Below are 14,768 nucleotides of genomic sequence, written 5' to 3'. Positions count from 1 at the left end.
AAACGAAATTATTGTTATTTTTTTGTTATTTTGAATTTTTATATTAAAATTCATATATTATTTTAATTTTATCAATTTAACAAGTTTTTTATTCGAAAAAATTAACTTTTATATTATGAATATTAGAAATTTATCCACTTTTATCCTACTTAATGAGATAATTTTATCCTAGTTATATCCTTCCTATATCCGACTTTATCCTATCTGGACCAATAGGCGCAACCCGGAAAAAGGGATCCGACCAAAGCCCAAAGAGAGTACCAACAGGGAGATGCATCGGCTCTTGATCGTGGGACCCATGAGATCCAACGGCTGGGAAGTGGCCGCAAGCGTGCGCGTGGCTCCACACGATGGTTGCTCACCCACCGCGACAGATTATCGCGTCGTATCATATTATCAGGACTTGGTTGGTTTCCATTGCAACGGCCGCTGCGTCGTGGTGGTGGTGGTGCTCGTCGCCGTCGTCTGCCGCCACCGTACGGACAATGGCCTCGCTCTCTGTCGCCGGCCGCGCGCCGCCGTGCCCGCGCTTCAGTCCTTCTTCACCTCTCCGTCAGGTACTTCCCCCTTCTCCTTCTCCTTCTTCATCGTCGTCTCCTCCTATGTTGGTCCTGCGATTCGGGTGCTTGTCGATGGAGGAAACGAGGCGGACCAGTAGGAGATTCTAATCGCTTCGAGTTGGAGGGTTAGGGTTTTCGATGCACGATGCGATCGACCTGGTTTTAGAATGGTAGCTTGTGACTTCGGTTCTCGATCGAACCGTGCAATGAGAAGCTACTCGTTAACTGGAAGGACTCTTTTGGCTTTGTTTGTGTTCTGGTCAATATGCTTTGATGTCTTACCGGGGCTTCAGTCTCTGTCGCAGAGTCTGCTGCCGCTTAAAAGTGCCCGCGGCTGGTGTTTGGGTATGGGGAAGCTTAGGCCGTGCTCCAGAAGGAGGTATGAATCTGTCCATTTCGCGGGTTTCTGGTGTTCGTGTTTTTTGCTGTTTCGGAAATGCTGCAGCGTGACAATGGCCGAGCTTGGATATGCGATGCGGGGCTCCTTTTCTGGGTTTCATCGGCTCGATGAGTTGTGGTTTATAATTTCACTGCCTCTCTCTCTCTCTCTCTCTCTGGTTTGCACAATTCTGTAAGATTTTAGGAACCTACAGTTAGTAAAGATTTCTGATTTGCTCATTTATTTTTCTCTAAAAGAGCCATTTTCGAAATTTTGAAAGACAAATAAAAAGTACGTGGCATTTACTTGGACAACTAATGTAGTCTAATGCGCATGTTCCGCTATGTAGTTGAGAAGCTCTTGGAGCTCCCCTGTTTCTCATGTTTGTTGGCCATCTGACCTATCTTCTTTATTATCAAATTCAATGTGAGGCTTCTGAGCCTGAGCGACATGGGATTGAATTATATAATCAAGCCCTTTTCTGTGATTATATATAAATCCTCCCAAAGTTCTGGTTGTTTTAACAGAATTATGCCAAATATGTATTGATGATAATTGGATGATTTGGTTTCTTTGACCTTAATTATCTTTCTGTCCAACTCGAACTCATAGTTCTGATTAGCTGTTAGGATTTTCCTTTAAGGTATTGCTTATATAATATGTAATACTATGCTACCATCTTTCTTTGAGAATTTATTTTTGGCCAAATGTCTTTTAGAGCTTTCGTAATGCATATTCCCAATTCATTTTTTTCTTCTTTAGGCCGTATGTGTTCAAATGCTGTGGGATTCTATGCACTGTGCAGTTTCTAATTAATTACTTTTGCCTGAGAGGAATAATAATGGAGTGGCACATTTGGATCTAATAATACAGGAGAACTTTGATATGTGCAGTCAGTCAAGATGCGGAAGAAGCTTTCAAAAAGACGGTAGAAATTGACAGGTTGATTGACCTGCTGAGGCATGCAAATCCACAGGAGGTGAGTGGATGATGCTTTGCTTTTCTCCCCTAATGAGTAATTGGATAAAACCTTATCATTTAGCTCAGATGGCATTGTATTTACATTGCTTGGTGCTGACTTTTAACATGCTGTCGTGCTATGGATCTTTGCATTTTGCATCAGTTGGCAATTAAAATATATTTATCTCTGACCTTCCTTTGAATGACACTTATACTATTAGTCCGCTGGTCCCCCTATGTGACTTAATTTTGATCAATAACTTAAAATTTGTATATTTTTTCCTCCTGATTTTGCATTTTTAATCTTTGTGCAGCTTCAGAAAATTGTTGCGGAGAACATCCTGGCCTTTAATGAGGGCTTCTGGATCAGACTTGCTGCTAGAAACGATACCTGCAAGTCAGAAGATGATAAAGCATGGTCCTTGTACTTGTTTGATTCTGCTGTGTTAATCTTTTCCTTTGCCAAATCTGTCCTTAGTACTTGTTGAGAAATGGTTTGACATCATTTTATGTATATGCAGAAAGATTACGAGGAATTGGCGTTATCTGTGATGACCATAGTGGACCGCCTGGTGCATAAAACTAATGTATCTTTCTTCCTCCTTCATGCACAAGCACGTTTGAGCAGTTCAACTTTAACACTCTGGCTTACACGTCAAGGGTTTTTTTCTTCTTCTTCTTTTTTTTTTTGTAATTGTACCTTATCTTTTATGCTTCCTTCTGCAGGAAAAGATAGAATCTTCGACTGATGTTCTCAAGGCAATTTTAAAGCCTGCTGTTGATGAAAAGGAAGAGATTCGCTGGCCTCCTAGAGACCCTGAGGCTCTTAAAGCAATGGAGGAAGTATGTGCTTTTAATATTTTCCGATTTGGTTCTTTTCTGTGGCAGTTTAGTGTACTTGGGTGATCTATACTATATTTATAACTCAATTTTTCACGCATACTACAACAGCTGAGCCTTATCCAACTGAGTGGAGTCGGCTCATTGTTCTACTCACAATGAGGACAAATTTGATTTTGTCTATTGTTCACCAGCCAGCCGTGTGATTTATTTAGGGTTTGTCTGGGGCTTCTACTTTTAAATTTTGATTAACTTTGCGGAACTCACACTTTACCTTTAATTAAACTTGAAATACTGAAAATTTTCAAAAATTTCAAATATTGATATGTGGAATAACAAAAATTACTGATTTTTCAAAATGTGAATAGTATTTTTATTTTCAAATTTTGGAGGAGAATTCACAGGTAAAGGGTAGAATTATCTGAAAATAGCCACCAAAAAAGGCCTTTACTTTTCCTTCCCATTGTTTCATCAATCTCTTGACCCTAGAGTAGAATGCTGATTGGGTCATACATAGATAAAAAATAATGTGAGAGTTAGAAAATTGAAAACCTGTCATGCTTTGTTGCTTCTCCGCACATGAAGATATTTTATTCTTCTGAAGTTAAATTATTTGACCGGAGCTTCATTGGATTTATAGTTCGGGGATCATGCCACTCTATATTTCATCATTGCACTCGGAAGACATTTAGTTTTTTATGTTGTGATCCTATGTATTGAGCAGAGTAGATTTTTCCTAGGAAGTAATGCAAATGGAGCAAGAAGGTCAACTAGATGAAGGATTCCTTTCTGAAGTTAATGCACAGTTAAGACAAGTAAGTCTCTTTGCTACTTCTATAAACTTCTGCCCGAAGATCTTTTGGTTATAACGGTTCTTCCTGATTATGATCTCTTTCTTTTCGGTTTACTCAACTAATTGCTAGTTCTTCTCCTGATCATCATCCGTCTTATGTGGTTGACATTGATTTATTTATTTTCTGAAAGGCAACTCAACTCAAATGCGAGGTCGAGTAAGAAAATATGCTTGTATAAATTATCTAGGATTGACGTTTAATTTTCATTATTTTATTGTTTATGCTGATAAAATTTCTTAAAGAGCTGGGTGATTTTTTAATTACGATAAAGAATCTTATTTGATAACACCAGCTCTGTCTGTTTCCTTTTCAAGAAAAACTGCATTGTGAATGCCAATGTCTGTTCTACGAGTTTCTTGCATATTACTTGGTTTTTAAATCTAGACCATGTGCAGGCAAAAGAAGATGGGGACAAGCCCGGGCTTGTGGCTATGCTACAGAAAGTCTTGCAACTTTATGCTTCTACAGTTCTCTCCAAGCGCAGTTATGCCAAGAGAGGTGAATAACAGTGAGCGAGTTGATAATTCTCCTATGAACCTTAAAGGAAATAATGGTTTGTTGGCGCTCAATTATTGGGTTTATTTTCTCAGTTGATTCCTTATGGTCTCAAGCTCTTGAATTTGATTAGTTGGGAGACTGGGAAGTTTGGATATAGAACATTTATTTCTTTTTCTGGTTTCCTATGCCCCTTCAGAATCTTTTCATTTTTCCGTGACGTACCTGTAATGAGGCCAATTATGAAGCTGACCTTGTGATATGCACGTATTGCAGGAAATGAAGTGTTGAAGGCTGAAGAGTTCCTGGAGGTCCTTATAAAAGGTGGTTTTCTCATGAATTTACTTATGCACAAGTGCTTTCATACTGTAAATTGTCAACTTGACTGTATTGTGTTTATCTGTGGCTGCATTAGAAGATATGTTTAAAGTCATGCACAGTGAGATCAATTGTAGACACAGAAAAGGTCAGCCTATATGTGAAGACTAGTTTTTGGGGGGCCAATTTCTGTATCTGACTTTTGGCTTTTATGTTTTAAAAATTCTGTGAAAAGTCAATTTGTAGAATCCAATGCGCAGAAGCTAGAACCAGACCCAGATTTATGCTTTTTGGGCTTTTAAGGGAAATAGAAATGGCCGAAATTTCGTTTGCGGTGTAAAATCAAAGTTCAATTCTCATTTGTATCTACACGTTTATTGTTCTTTCAGTGCAAATCATGAGAAAAAATTATTAGCATGATTGTTGGATGACAAATTGTCGGTATTGGATATTATGAAGTCCTGGCTTAAGTCACGGCTAAAGCACGAAAGTTGTGGCCAGAAACAGAGCCACCTCATACAGGTTGCAAGCCTGGTTTGAGTTTGGGGATCCTTCTTCCTTCATCTCTTTTGGCAAGAAAAAGAGGTTGTGCCAGGTCTGGGTTACGTCATAAGCTAGCTAACTAATTCTTCAAGTTGTGTACCTTACAGAATGTTATGCAACTCCATGTAAAGCAGGTCAGTCTTATTAAAAGGTTCGGTTTGAAGATGATTAGGTTGTCTTTATATCCGGTAAAAATATGTATTAAATGCAGTAACAGCTTCATTATCTGAAGTGCATGTGATTTTCTTACTTTTTCCAAGGGCAGACTCTGTCTTTAGTGGGCCAAGCTTGATTGATTAATGAAGTGAAGTCATACTTTAAAGGCCAAGTGACATCTTATGTAAGTCGACTGTTAAGTCCTAATTTGGTTCTAGACTATTCAAAACTGTGGTTGGATGGTGATGAATTTTTTGCCTATTGGCTTGTGAGAATTTCATAGCTGGCTCTGGTAAACGCAGCTCTGAATTTAGAGAAATCTTGTGAAGTACACTGTTGTAGTATTACTGGCTGGTTCAATACATGTTTTGGCTCAATGAGCAAATAATGCTTTTCTGTCCATTCTTTTTTCGGTGCCTCAATAATGGAACTGCTCATGGCAACAGCTCCAGAGGAAGAATGGAATAAGCTATTGCTTGATGGCATGACAGTCGGAAAAGGCGATGTTTCACCAGAAGATTTATATGCAGTCATAAAGAAGCGGATAGAGCGGACTTTGATCCGAACAGTAAGTCCCTTTCTTGACTTTGCATGCCACCTTTTGATGAGTCTTATTTTCTTTTCACTTCTCTAGCTCTTTGATATCTCTGACAGTCCATTTTCCTCTCTTATCAGGAAGGAGGTTCTTACCAGCAGAGGGTCCTCACGGAGTATCTAAAAGGCATCCAATCGAGAGCAGAGGAGATCATACAAGTATTACAAGGAAAGCCCGAATAGTGTATGTTCAGCGTTGATAGATTTCTTGGGCAATGCATCATCCCCGCATGGCATGAGGAAAAGCTAGCGTTTGGTTACACACAAAGAACAGAGAAGACAACAATTTTAGAGAGCTTTAGATTTTTTGACTTGATTCCATTCGACATTCCATCCGCACTCGAAAATCTGTATGGAGCAGCCCGATTCATTTCGGCCAAGAAAGATGTGCATTGTAGTTGTTTTTTTTTTTTAGTTGTTCTTAACTTCATTATCCAAGTATCGTCGAACCTGTAAAATATATGGTGCAGTTTCATGGAAAGCTTCACCACCTTCAATGAGGCAGAGACATCACGTACTGCATGAAAGAATTGTTTCAGGTGCTACGTATGTTCTCAAATAGAAGATTTGTTTCATGCAGGTCTTATGAGCCGAGTAGAGAGGGAGTGAATATGGACATTGCTCACAAGAAACATGGTTCCAATAGTTGTCCGACCCGGCCCATATTACTAAAATACTTTCATATTTAACCAAATTTAGGAAAGCTCATATCCAAACCGAGACGAGAGCACGAGATCGAGTAAGGATTAAAGAGAGTCATAGGCTTGGATTGGGTTTAAGTAAGTTGTGAACACATTTAGTATCCTAGTCCAAACGGCTCTTCTAGATATGCTCATGTGGGTCATACATCCTTCAATGACGACAGGCAACATTTAGACGGAGACAACATAAACACGTGCTTGACTACGATCCTTCGGATCGGGATCGTCTGTTCAGCTGCATCACCAGGTGAACGGATGGACATCGGTGATGTTGTCACTGAACTGCATAAGGCCAAACTTTTCCTCCTTGGATAGGAGGTAGTACCTAGTAACAGAGTTAGTGACAGAGAAAGCATGGTAGCCTAGGAGATCCCTTCTTTGTTGCAACGTATCTAGAGGCTGAGGGAAAGGATGGGGATAGATGTGATTACAGAGGGATCGGTGTAAAATTTTCGCAGGCTTGTGTGTCAATTTGGAATGATATCAATGAAGTGCAAAACATTAGGAATTTTTCGATGGTCGGGGTATCGATCACGGCTCATGTAACTTGATCTTTATCCCCCAAAACAAAGAAATAATAATAAATAGATAAAACGAATGAATTAAATCCGGAAACTGTCCCATTGCATATGTACAATTTCGAACTCTCAGACCAGGAATTGAGCTGCAATTGTAAGTGGCATGATCGGTGATGACTTGAAGCTTTTGGAATCGCAGATAGCACAATGCTACCGAATGACTTTGTTTACCTCGTAGCTTCATAGCGAATGCAGTGACAATACTTATGTAGAAAAGAAAAGTTTTTATAGTCAACAACAAAAGATTGAGAAACGATTGCTGTTGGACTTTGTTTAAATATTGTCATCTTGTTGGTTTCAGGTCTGTGAGCATGGGCTCAGTGGGTTGAAAAAGAAGAAGAAAGAAAACACCATTTCAGCTCTTCCAATGGAGCTGGTTTCCCTGACAGAGAAGAAAGCTAACAAAGTAGCCTCAAAAATCACGCACAACATAGCATTCCTCCAATTGTCCAGTCGCATAGTTTCTTTGCGAAAAGGTTACGAGAGTACAAAGAAGCCAGTGTTCATATGGCCAAGCATCATAAGATCATGTGCATGTATTCATCTATACCTTTCTATAGTGATGTCTGGCGAAGCGAGAAAGGAAACATGGTGTCCATAAAATTTATAGAAAAATATGTTAAAGAGAAAAAAATCCACAGATACCAAGTTAATTCCATAGAAACCAGACAAGAGAACATAAATCCAAACAAATTACAGTTAGCAGCTGTAAACCAGGCAGTTTCAGAGTTGCATGAAAATTACATCATAGAGGATGAATGCTAAAGGTTCTGTTTTGGTAATGCCCAACAGAAATGAAGAATCGAAACAACAATATAGCAACTGCGGTATTTCTATTTGTTATCCTCTGTATTGTGAACTTGTGTTTTGAAGTTCAAAACGTTGGCAGGAGAACTCCAAATGTATTTCCATCATGCGAATCGCGCAAAAAGGAAAGAATGGTCATCAATTCTGGAATATAGTCTTACAACTTGTGGATTGCTTTTACAACTCCGAACAAACTTGTCAGTTGAACCTGTTCAGCCTGTCAAATTCAATGCAACAAAGGAAAAGAAGTGCACAACCAAAATCAAAAGGCCAGTCTTACAATATAAAGAATCGTGACTTATCAAACATACGAAGCATAAAGATGCATAATTAGGAGTCATAGAAATTTACCAAAGAAATGCTGATATGTAATGCAACAAATACAAAATTAGGATAATAGAACACCACCTTTTAACAATGATAGGTCACAATATCCACAAAACTATCTATATAGACCAAAAAAACCTACAAAAGTTGAATATCAACTAGCATACAGAAGGATACAAATACAATAACCCTAAGCGCTTGCATCTCAATAATGAAAATCGAACATGAAATGCATTAACAGAAAAAACCTTAATTATTGCCCTCCAATGAACAAACACATCTTTCATTTCATTTGGCTTGCAACCTAACTTGCACATGCATTAGCCTCTCTTCTAGCTAAAATCCTTTCTACTGATGATCAAAAAGCTCTTCAAGAAAAACATCCTGTAATATCTACGCAGTTGTCCAGTTCCCCTCATTTCTTCTCCACTTGATACATCTCCACAATCACTTTGCCAATTTGCTTTTATAGCTTAGATCTATTTCACTTCTAATGACCAGTGTTGCTGCTATTCTTTTAGCTTAGATCAATCAGTTCTGATCTCAAGTCACCATACCAATGCCAGCATTCACATTCCTGCTGGTGCTTACACTTCATCTCGGCACTCCATTGCACATCCTTCTTCCTATTCTCCTCTTTTTTGTTATAAGGAAGCAACACTGTCTGCACAAATTTTCAAAGCAGGTAGGGAAACTCCAGCTGCCAGCCCTCTTAACAATTCAGGGAATGCAATAAAGTGCATCTATGAATCCACATTGATTCCCCACCTCCGACAGCATGACCAATGCAAACACTTGACAAGAAACTTTACAACATGTGTAGTCTGATTAAGACTCTAAAGATCCCCCGATAAAACAGCTTGATTTTGTGCTTTCCAAATCAAGTACACACGCATTCTAGACCAAAATCCAGCTACAAATCTTAAAAAATCTTAAAAAATCTCAATTACTAATTAAAAAAAAAAACAAACAGAGGAGTTACATTCAGTAGCAGACAAACACAATGGAATGGTTCCGAAAAGAGATGAGAGATTTCAGGAACAACGACCAAATTTGCCAAGCTCAACTTTCCACCTCTCTTTTACAATGTAGAGGAGAATGAACTAATTTTAATAGCAAGTGCAGTCGCCGATTCATTAAAATTCGGGGATGTTGGAAATGAAAGCATGACCCTTTCAAGTTTTAAGAGTCTGAAATTTATAAGACTTTAATCCACAAGAACGGTGAGTTCTCACAGGTAATTCTTTGATTAGGATTAATGTCGGTCCCAACGAATAACGACCCCGATAACATACCAATCACATCTTCATTACTTTCCATATTACGATAACAACGAGACATAGAATAAGTGGAGAGTAGTTATGAATGCAAAGACAAACTCAGGTAGAAACTTATAATGGGTCAGACTTACGATCATCCAGCCAGACTAAAAAGTACGATATATAAAATCATCGCTCGACTAATCAAGCCTCATCTCACACGTGATTAGAAAACACAACCGTCAGCTCAGCCGCCATCACGAATAAGCTTTGTATACGTCACGGCATTAGTCATGCTAGACTGAAGTTTATACTCAAAGTTAGCTCTTTTTGAACATATGCTATTTAATACTACTCTAATTGCTGAGTAAAGCATCACATCTTTCACACACCCCATAAGATTATCCATATGCCTATGCCATCGCCTTCCAGTTCTACCATGGGGAAGCATTCTAAGCAGGACTGAGAAACGTTTAAAGGCTCTCAAGTCCCCAATCGGGTCCGGGTCAGAGTAGCAGGTCATATTGTTGAAGTCACAGATTTCATATCAGAACGGTATGTGAATAGAGGTCAGAAACTTTGGCATGGGACTCGGAGTATTCCAACAACTGAATAACCCAAGAATCCACACAGGCAAATCAACAAACAACACATCAACGACCAAGCAACTACACCGACGGCAGAAAGAAAGGCATGAACTATAAAAACAAAACAAAACAGAGGAGATACATTCGGTAGTCGACAAAAGGACACGGGTGAATAAACGAAAACGACAAATCGGACAAGTCTAAGTCAAAAAGATTGTATATTTACGTGCGAATAGGGTATAGTCCAGTTACACGAACCTCAAGGTCACGTTCCCGACGACAATGGGAATGCTAGAATCCTCTGTTCTCTCTTCGTCTTCCTCGTCGTACCAACCCTCCGCATTCACCCTCTCGAGGTAACTCCCGTAAATGCGCTCGGGCATGTACCCATTGTTCTCACCGGTCATGACATGCCCGTGCCACTCCCACGTCCGACAGTCCGGGTCGACCCCGTCATGGACGGAGACGCAGATGTAGTGCTCCCCGATGTTGATGCCCTTGCCGGAGTTCGGCTTCAGCGAGTCGGCCCTGCCGGAGCAGATGGCCCTGATGACCTCCATCTCGATCCTGCGCTCCTGGGCCGCGACCCAGGCTCTGATGCTGTCCCCCCTCTTGCCGCGACGGGCATCCGCCACGGATGATGATGGGTTCGTGAGGGAGCCTCCTCCGGGGGAGGATTGGCTGGTGAAAGGGTGATGGGTATCTGATGCTGCTGGTGGGTTGTTCAGGGTCTGGGCTTGAGGAAGAGGAGGAGGAGGAGGAGGAGGGGGTGGGGGGGCGAGGGTGGCCAGGTTGCGTGCGGAGGAGCTGGAGGGAGTCGTCTTGGCCATGGTCATGAGAAGTGTCAGCCGATCAAGAAGTCTTAACGTCGTACCTGGTTCTGTTCTGCGCTTTTCAGGTTGACGCAGAACAACTTCAGCTTTGCTTTGGCTTTTATAGCGCGAAAAGGAAGAATCGCCGCACGAACACGAAACTGACTTAGGAGGACAACGTTTGTCTTTTTTCAATCGGACAACACGGTTCTGAAATTCCGTTTGTTTCCTGAAAAATAAATAAATTTTTTTTAAACGAAAGTATTTTTATTTTCAACAAAAATGTTCAAACATTCATTATTATCGATAATGAAAATATTTACATTGACCAAGCAATATAAGCAGTCATTTTTAGAAAAATGCTGTTCAAATCATTCAGTTTTCAGGACTTTATTTTTCGATGTTTGACTAAAACCTAAAAAGGATCTGGAAAGTATTTTCATGTCGTTTGGTGAGGAAAATTTAATAGAGAAAATTATCAAAAAATTCATATTTTTTAAAATTTTTAATTTTTTTGTTTTTTCCTGTTGGTTCTTCCGAGCTCAAGCCTCACCCAAGGCCAGCGAGCTTGAGGCTCGCTGCCAGAGGCCAGGCCAGATTTAAAAAAAAAATTAAAAAAAAATTAAAAAAATTCAAACTTTTTAAAAATATATTTTTGTAAAAACAAATGTTTCATTAACCAAGGAGACGAGCCCGAGCACCGAGGACCCGTGAACGGCCTTTGTCGACCTGAGTCTGAGTGTCGAGACTAGAGCTCGAGCATCGGGGAATTGAGTACGACCTTTATGGACCAGAGTTCGAGTGCTGGAGCATTGAGTAAGGGCACCAGGGGTTTGGGCCCGACCTCAATGGACCTGGGCGTGGACACTAGGTGTGACATCCCAATTTTTCATAATCATATTTATGTGGCATTAAGAATTTTCTATGTCCAATAATAATATTTAGGCTATAAATTTAAGTATTATCTAGCTTAAAAATTGGGTGAACACGTAGAAATCTTAGTTGGATCGTAAATCTTGTTAGACGTGGAGGATGATTTCCCGCAAACGTAATTGTCCCGAATTCAACGTGTTGAAATTCAATTGATAAACGTTGACGTATACGATGATGATTAGAATGATGTTAATTAATTTATCGTCATCTTAGTCATCGATGGGGACGGATATTTTCAAAATTATATGATTATCAAGTTTGAATTTACTAAACCGAGATTTTCTTAGCATTCAATATGATTTATCAATAATTTTGGTAAAATCAAGTGTCATGGGTTACATTATTTATTTTTAATCCTAGTTAACTAATAATAATCACAATTTATTTACATTAATGGAGACCCACTTATTTGGCCATGGGAGAACTTCTCACAATATTATCTTTTAATCATTCTTAGTAAGCCACTTGTTTTCCTTAGATAGCATGAGAGCCACTTGTTTTATCTTTGCATGTCAAGACTCCAAGATTCTTTTAATCTTGACACATAATGCTCAACATGTAGTCATGGCCACGATGGCGGTTCCGGTTCATACATGGCCACGAACCGGAATCGCCTGGTCCGGGGGGTTCCGGTTCCTGGCCCCAGGCCGGTTGGCAACAACGAGCCGCAGCAGGGCTGCGACGTGCGAGCCCCGTTGCGGGTTTTCTTTTTTTTTTTTTTTTTTTTTTTTAAATTTATTTATTTAAATTTTTAATTTTTTGGAACCGGAGACTCTTTTAATCTTGACACATAATGCTCAACATGCCCTCCTAATGATACATGCAAAGCCATGTGTCTCTTCAAAAGTGAGACATCATGCTAACTTGACACTTAAGGACTTAGTGTCATCACCATAAAGCATCAGCCATCAAACTCTTCTCCACTTGGCCATATAACCTTGCCAAATGTAAGTGGGAATGGAAGACCAACTTACATCTAGACATATTACTCCAAGTGGATCTTCTCGTAACCTTGGTAATTCAAACTCAAATTTTACCCTGGCTGTGTCACTCTATTTTCAATCTTCATAAGCAAATTTCTTCTACTTTTGATCTTGGAGTTTATCTTTCGCGAAACAGAAGGGGGTTAAGGCATTTGATTGTTTGAGTTTGGTTCAGAGGTAAGTGAAAACTCTAAACTTTAAGTTAGTTCAATCTACTTATCACTTTTAACTTCATTGGTTGAGATATGGTGATTGTTGGATTCGTTTGTTGGTATCGTACATGTCCAAACGATTTGTGATTGGTTTTCTTAAAGTGTATTATAATTGACAAGTGAAAATGATAAATCTGAACTTGGAAGTGTCATTCTTAAAATTTCATACTCGACTAATGTAGATAATTTCCACTTTCTACTCTCTAGCCATATTTACTTTCTGAGCCTGGGTATATTTACCTTTTGAGTCTAGGTATATTTACTTATGAACCTGAATATATTTAGTTATGAACTTAAGAATATTTACTTTCTAAACCCAAATATATTTACTTTCTTAATCTGAATATATTTATTTTTGAACTTAAGAACATTTATTTTATTTACTTTCTGAACCCAAATATATTTACTTTCTTAATCTGAATATATTTACTTTTGAACTTAAGTAGATTTACTTTTTGAACCCTTTGAACTTGAATATATTTACTTCCGAACCTGAGTAAATTTATTTTCCAAACCCAAATATATTTATTTTTTGAATTTGAATATATTTACTTTTGAGCCTGAGTAGATTTACTTCGTGAACCCAAAAATATTTACTTTCTGAACCTAAATATATTTACTTTTCAAATATGTATATATTTATTTCTCAACCTGAGTAGATTTACTTTCTGTACCCAATAATATTTACTTTCTGAATCTGAATAAATTTACTTTTAAACCCGAGTAGAATTACTTTCTGAACCCGAATATATTTATTTTCTGAATATGAAAGTATTCACTTGTCTTCTGAATATACTCATTTATTTGTCCAGACTCAGAACATACCCATTGTCTGTTCAGAGTCAAAATATACTTGGTTATTTGTTCAGATTCAAAAATACTCATTATTTGTCCAGACACAGAGTATACCCATTATTTGTTCAGACTCAAAATGTATTCATTTATTTGTCTAGACTCAGAATATATCCATTGTTTGTTTAGACTTTGTGTATACCTATTTGTTTGTTCATATTCATGTTCAGTCTTAATCCCTGAATATAGTTATTGATTTGCTCAGAATCACTTTTGAAATATATCCTGCTTTTGAATGTATTCAACTAATGAATTTGATCACATATTGCTTCTTACTGGTTTGTTTAACTAATATCTCATTTCTTGAGGAGCAAGAAGCTGGGTCTGCATATTGAAATGCGTGTAAATACTTGTTGTCATGATTTGCACTAGAATAATATAATTCCATCATCCATAAATAAAAAGGTGGCGATGTTATGCCTTGCTGTGTGATCGGGATGCTTCGTGGAATGTTACGAGATGTCTTAAAGTTAAGATGCCCCATAGGTTGGGATGCTCCGAAAGTTTCGAGATGCCCTACTGTGTGATCGTGATGTTGTGCGATTTTTTACGGGATACCTCGGAATTGAGATGCCCTATAGGTTGGGATGCTCCGGATGGGGTACCGGGAGTTTTGAGATACCCTATTGTGTGATATGGATGCTCTGTGAGTCGGGATGCCCCGGGAATTTTCGGGAGAAGAAGTAATAATATATGTAATGCATGTATCTATACATTATTGAAATTGTGGTTAAACATGCATCATGGTATAATAAGTCATTTGCTTGCATTTGAATTAATGACCTTACGGAATGTCGCTACAATTTTCCATGGGCATATCATGAACGTATAGATAAATCAATTGCGTATACATGTGTTGTGAATGGTTATTGGCTTGAACTCCCGTTATTTGTTGATACCAGGTGAAGTAATAAAATGATATTTTAACTTAAAAGATTTCATTACTAGGCCTCGGCTTACTCCTTTATTTTTCAGTTTGTAGGATGATTTCCCTAGACAAAATAATAAATGGGACATG

General features: G+C 38.6%; 2 protein-coding genes across 4 annotated transcripts; one reads left to right on the top strand and one right to left on the bottom strand.

Annotated features, from left to right (window-relative positions):
* Window positions 1-414: 414 nt before the first annotated feature.
* LOC115687222 (uncharacterized) lies at window positions 415-6,105 on the top strand. 2 transcript variants are annotated; one of them, XM_030612703.2, is made up of 11 exons: window positions 415-557; window positions 854-939; window positions 1,813-1,918; window positions 2,214-2,312; window positions 2,421-2,486; window positions 2,626-2,742; window positions 3,480-3,554; window positions 3,989-4,091; window positions 4,365-4,412; window positions 5,552-5,673; window positions 5,781-6,105. In XM_030612703.2, exons 1-11 carry the CDS (start codon window positions 486-488, stop codon window positions 5,880-5,882), a joined length of 996 nt encoding a protein of 331 aa, XP_030468563.2. In that variant the 5' UTR covers window positions 415-485; the 3' UTR covers window positions 5,883-6,105. The 2 variants fall into 2 exon arrangements, with proteins under 2 accessions (XP_030468563.2, XP_030468564.2); XM_030612704.2 differs by having other exon boundaries at window positions 418-557; window positions 866-939.
* A 1,513-nt stretch (window positions 6,106-7,618) lies between these two features.
* On the bottom strand, window positions 7,619-10,835 carry LOC115687246 (uncharacterized). Of its 2 annotated transcripts, XM_056319560.1 has the most exons (3): window positions 10,217-10,835; window positions 8,670-8,776; window positions 7,619-8,002 (listed from the first exon to the last, which is right to left on the bottom strand). In XM_056319560.1, exons 1-2 carry the CDS (start codon window positions 10,792-10,794, stop codon window positions 8,707-8,709), a joined length of 648 nt encoding a protein of 215 aa, XP_056175535.1. In that variant the 5' UTR covers window positions 10,795-10,835; the 3' UTR covers window positions 7,619-8,002; window positions 8,670-8,706. The 2 variants fall into 2 exon arrangements, with proteins under 2 accessions (XP_056175535.1, XP_030468595.2); XM_030612735.2 differs by lacking the exon at window positions 8,670-8,776 and having other exon boundaries at window positions 10,217-10,827.
* Between the last annotated feature and the right edge of the window lie 3,933 nt (window positions 10,836-14,768).

This window comes from Syzygium oleosum, unplaced genomic scaffold (assembly GCF_021117445.2).
Source record: "Syzygium oleosum isolate NSW1041296 unplaced genomic scaffold, Sole_v2.1 Sole_v2.18, whole genome shotgun sequence".
NCBI classification, from domain to species: domain Eukaryota; kingdom Viridiplantae; phylum Streptophyta; class Magnoliopsida; order Myrtales; family Myrtaceae; genus Syzygium; species Syzygium oleosum.
Note: the sequence above shows the minus strand (reverse complement) of the source record. Positions and strands in the feature narration are given on the sequence as shown.